The following is a 5,799-nucleotide window of genomic DNA, read 5'->3' on the forward strand; positions in this document are numbered from 1 at the left end:
TTTTTTATCTTATTGACCTTTCAGCTGTGCCTGACTAACATTACAGAAGTTGCAATAACATGGTGCATGTGCACTCATCTTACCATATCCAAGAATGTAAAACTGGCTTTTACAAAGTGATCTGTCTTGGCTGTGTTCTAGTGGACTAGTATTTTGTAAAATACAGTCACATTTTGGTTATAATACATTATATTAGTATATACATTATTACTATTTACAAATAATTTATTAAATTTCAATTATTTTTCTTTAAAACATAGAACAATAAATAAAGAAATATAAAAAACAATTATATCTTTTTTTATCAAATTTTTTACTTGTTTCCTGTAAGCTGCTAAGCCTTATCAAATTTTAATACTTAGAAAAACATAAAACAAAATAGTTTTTTTAGGTTTTATAAATGCATTTTGAAATAACACAAAATTATTAATTACTATATTAATACCACAGAATTTCACTATAAATTATCAAACTTAGTAACTAAGTTGTATTTGGGTCTAAAAAATAAGATTTTTCAAGATCACTTGGGGAGGCTGAGAAAACCACTAGGGGGACATTCTGAGCATTCAATTAGTTATATGTCATTGGGCAAAGTAGGCAAGTATTATAGAAAATTTCAGAGGTGAGTGGAGCCACCTTGGTTGATTAGGTAAATATATTAATATCTCGGAAAATAAAAGATAGGAGATTCTTATTTTATATTCTAGCTTGTCAATATTGGTAATTTGAGTATCTGATTCATAAGAAACTATAGACTTTGTATTTGGACATCACAAACATGTAATTTGAACCAATGCTGCACCCAACATACCACGTGACACATGTAGAAACTTTGTTTTAATATTTACTTTTAAAATAAAAAAATAACTAATGCATAATACTAAAATTGGAATTATAATCTACAATTTGATATACGTTCATAAAATAGTATTTCAGTAAAATTGTGAATGTGGGTCTACAAACACAATGACATGGCCTCTGACCCCAAACCATGTTCATAGGGATATTTTTTTCTGTACATAAACCTCTTTATTTGGATTTGTATCATACCTGAAGAAGACAGACCAATGTAGTATGTATTAAAATACTTCATTGTGTCTATATAGAAGACTTCATTTACCATGCCAACTTTGTCATATATCACTATCCTTAGGAGTGTCAGTGCTTTCGTGATTTGACCATTGCTAGCTTTTGGCATCTGACTATTAATTTTAATCAGCAAGAAGGTATCATTTGTCTCAACTTTAGCACATAAGTTTGAAGGTATGATTCCTTCTAAACTTAAGCTCTCTGTTCCTATGCGCAGCTTACCTCTGGTAGGAGATATTTCCATGTCGTAAGCCCTTGAGAAATCCTGCCCAGTAATACCATCTGTTTCTAAATCTATCTGCTTACAGATGTAAAATGAATATTCCAACTCTTAAGTCTCCTATTTTCATCTGAATGCTATACTTGATGTTAAAACACTTTTAGAAACTTCCTTTCAACAACATCAGATTTTTATTCACTAGTTCTGCACTTAGCAGAGAAGTTTGAGCACCAGTAACTGACATACTATACCTTCTATTTCTACAAAAAGTAATGGTGACACTTCATTAACACTATGAATGCTCAGCCTCTTATTTCAAACTGCCAAAACTACCTCTATACTTGCTCTGTAATTCCTGCTGGAATAATGTTTTTTGAGTCTCTATTAAGTGCTGGGCTTCTGTTATTTCTGTGGAACTTTCCTCTGAAAGTTCCAGCCTTTGGGGCTTTTTCATTTTCTGCTTTTCTGCAGTTTTTGGTCATTCCAGAATTAAAACATGCTATCTTCTAGTTTCTTTTCTGAAAACAATTTTTAGCTATAATGTCCTCTTTTACCACAGTTAAAACATGTCAAGTTGTTGGGCTTATTCTGCTTGTTTCACCAGTTTGCTTTATCATTTCTGCTACCACTTGCCATCATATTTGTAGCAGAATGCTGTGGAGTATATATGTGCTTCTTGCATAGCTTCTCTCTAGTGACTACCCCTATTAACTGTAATAGAGTTGTGCCAGGTGTATTAGCCTCATTTATGTTCCTTCTGGTTACATTACTGATCAGACTTCACTCATATTCAGAGTGTCTTATATAATCAGTTCATTCAGGTGTCTATATGCCCTATGCAACCTGTTGCCTAGCTCCTGTAGTTTATGACCAAACACTCTGGCGGACTCTCCTCTCTGCTGTGTATTTGTGTCAGTATTGTATTGGGCATCTCTCATTTTTTATAGTCTATGTGCTAATTACTGAAAGTCTGCAGTTTCTCACAGCTCAACATATCCTCTAATATAACACTTAGATTATCCTGCCATTTTTAATCTCAGAATATCTGCTTTTTGAGCATCTGTCCACTTTGAAATTCTAGCAGCTTCATTCACTGCATTGATAAAACTCTTGATATCCTCCTCAAACTTACCACGAAATAATGGCATGGCTCCCATTAAATGTGTAGTGCCGTGTGTATCTGGTGGTGCAGGTTGATCTACGACAGCCTTAAACTTTGCACCAGCCTATCTGTTGGCTCATGGTCACACCCTCTTCTGTTGTAATGTGTATGCCAGCAGTAGCCATTTCTTCTTACTTGTGTCTACTTAAAGTAACTTATTTTTACTCTTTCTTTAATCCAACCACCCTGTTGTTGATTTCTCCAAAAATCCTGTTGACTATGCCAATTTGTAATGGGAGGCCAGGTAGGCTAGTTGTTTGGGTTTAACACCAGTTACAAATATATTTACTTAAATCCAGATATATGTAGGTGTGAGTGGAGTATACAAGTCACTGACTCGAGAAACTTTACAGTTAGAATATAGGATTGACTGAGATTCACAACATATCCAATACCTTACTATAAAATATTCACCTACAGCCAAGTCTGTGGTACTATTCATTAAATCTGTCACTACAGGTAAATAGGTTATCGATTAAAACATTATGTGAAACACACTCGGACATAATTTAATTTTGGAGTTCTCCTTAACATTACACATTTTACATCAAATCCTATCTACCCTCTCCGACTGGAGGGTAGCAATAACTAATTACATAGAGCTTGTGCATTGAAGATTTTCAGTACTCTAGAGGGTAGATAACTTCAAAAGATGACAAGTAGTAGTTCTGGCTTAAAATTCAAAACTTTAGTATGGTCAATATGGAATCCAGCTTTGCATGGCTCATTTTTGATATTAAGGACACCTTGCTATAGACGACATTTGGATGCAGTCATAAGGGTACCTTAATGTTCTATGAGAAAAGTTGAATTCTGTTCTTTGAGGCTCATAATTGACTTTCCATTTTGTCAGTAATATTTGTTAATTTTTTATTTATAAATCATATGAGTTATAACGTTTAGAACAATTTTAAGAATTGATAATAAGTACATTTAGAAATATTAACTTACATTGGTGGCTTAATGTGGGAACTAAGTACATCATGAATCATTTTGATGTAATCATATATAAGATTTAGCTATTTCTCGTATGCGAGTTTACAACATTATTACTACCCTGTTTTACTGGATTGATTTTATTCATGTGTGTTTAATTTTAATTCCAATCAATACAGTTTAATATAGTGATAAGTTATTGTGTGTAAATTGTCCTTTTTAATGTTGTTGTTAAATTTGAAAATATGCTTTGATAAGTTGAATTTAGTTCTCTTTTCGTTTTTAGTCATAATATGTTGAAAGTTCATATTTAATTGGAAATCAAATTTGAAAATATTTAAACTAATTCCTAATAATTTATCAACAAAACTTTATTTTCACACATTATGATATGCTATTAAAGCTTTATTTAACATTTATGTGTTAAATATTATAATGTGAACATTCAACAGGATATAATTTAATAAAAGACAAGTATGTTCAGACATATTATCATGTGGACATTTAACAGGATATATTTTATGGTTTAATATAAGACAAGTGTGTTCAGACATATTATCATGTGAACATTCAACAGGATATATTTTATGTGAACATACTTGTCTTTTATTAAACCGGCATATTATAATGTGAACATTCAACAGGATATATTTTATGGTTTAATAAAAGACAAGTATGTTCAGACATATTATCATGTGGACATTCAACAGGATATATTTTATGGTTTAATAAAAGACAAGTGTGTTCAGACATATTATCATGTGTGAAAATAAAGCTGTTTTCTTTTACTGTAATAGTGTGTTAGGACACAATTTACCAGGACTAATGTGGTTGCTTCAATGGTAGACACCTAATGCACTTGCTTTTTGAAATGTCATGGTAGTGAGGGCTTAATAATATTTTTATGGTTAAGGAAGTGGTATGTGTTACAAACTTATCTGCTTCTTTTTGTGGTGTCTCATAGTTACTGCATTGCCATGAGAATCACTTGGTGGGAGGGAAGTTTCTTCAATTGTGAACTGAACTGTTGTATTATGTAAAACATTTTAATTAAATGTTATTAGATGCACAGCATTGCTTCAAAATTAAGCTGTTGTGAAAGACTGATGACACTCAAGACTGTGTATTGACATATAATGAAGATCTGTTTCATTGTAAATTAATTATTTTCATTTCAACTTGTCATTTAAATGTATAAAAATTATTTGGAAATTCAATCTAAAAGTTTAGCCAAAAACTAATAACAGAAACCACAAAGATTTCATTATTCAAAAACTATTAACACTGTGACAGAAAACTATCAATGTTGTAGTCACATGCTTATAAATATAGTTTATTATAAAAGCCAGAGGCAGGTTAGGCGAATTGTTTAGCAACAGAAAATATTTGAAATTTATGTAAAATTGTGTGCAGAAAATTCATCTTGCAACTTTTGAAAAGACCTTGTTCTGTATAATGAATAGCAAAATATACTGATATAGGGATTAAGCCTATATAGATAAATTTTGTCCTTAATTCCAGGAAACAGAATAAAATCTGCAATTCCAAACTTCTCAGTCCTGATAGGACATTTAATGGAATTACTCTGTAAATGGCTAACAAGAAGTACTTATAAACAAAAAGCAAATCTAAGGACTTTAAAATCAGTCTTTCTACTAATGTAATTTGCAATTTTTAAACATAGCTGTTTGGTGTACATGTAGTTGACAGCATCTGATAGAAATAAAATTTTCAAAGATTGTGTGTCCTTTACAAGTTGCCAAGTGTAATCAAATTTATCTGTTATGACACAGACTTTTAGTTATCCAGTTCAGTCAGTTGAAGCAATAATTTTTTTTTATTGCCTTGCAGACCGTGTACCAGATTCAACAAGTAGCACAGCCTGGCCAAGGAACTGCAACAACAGCTACACCCGTGTTCTTGACATCAGCCGGTTCAGGAGGAGCTCCTACAGTGCAGTTACAGGCAGTAGCTCAGGCTGACCATTCAGATGGTGTAGTGGATGAGGCTGTTTGAAACACACATGTAGTGATGTTGTATCAGTAAAATAATGTGTACATATTATGTATTTACTTATACCTTAAAGTCACTTGGATAGTTTGTTTTCTCCTTGAAAGAATTCAGTAATTCAACCACGTAACCAAGACTTGATAAAAATCCAGAATGTCTGCAGGCTGGAACGGCACAATTTGCTTATACTGCCATTAATTTCAATGTTTCCAGGTGTAAAGATACTTTTTTATCCAAACAACATGCATGTACAGTTACTGAACGAAGTGAAATTACAGATTGCATGGTGATTTTCAAAGATAAAAGCATATTTTGTAATTTTCTGTTTTATAAGTTAAAAATGTATGGAGAAATAAACTTTGCAAGTACATTTTCTAACTTA

At 32.0% G+C, this 5,799-nt stretch overlaps 1 protein-coding gene across 3 annotated transcripts in view; it reads left to right on the plus strand.

Annotated features, from left to right (window-relative positions):
- Positions 1-5,799, plus strand: part of LOC106469191 (nuclear transcription factor Y subunit gamma-like) — a 58,967-nt gene extending 53,168 nt beyond the window's left edge. For 2 of the 3 annotated variants that reach the window (XM_013929654.2, XM_022397629.1), the window contains one exon: positions 5,259-5,795. In XM_013929654.2, the coding sequence (XP_013785108.1) occupies positions 5,259-5,423 (165 nt within the window). In that variant the 3' untranslated portion in view covers positions 5,424-5,795. Of the gene's footprint in view, positions 1-5,258 lie in introns of all 3 variants that reach the window. The other variant, XM_013929655.2, reaches the window with a different exon arrangement.

The sequence above is a fragment of the Limulus polyphemus genome, unplaced genomic scaffold (genome assembly GCF_000517525.1).
Source record: "Limulus polyphemus unplaced genomic scaffold, Limulus_polyphemus-2.1.2 Scaffold3348, whole genome shotgun sequence".
NCBI classification, from domain to species: domain Eukaryota; kingdom Metazoa; phylum Arthropoda; class Merostomata; order Xiphosura; family Limulidae; genus Limulus; species Limulus polyphemus.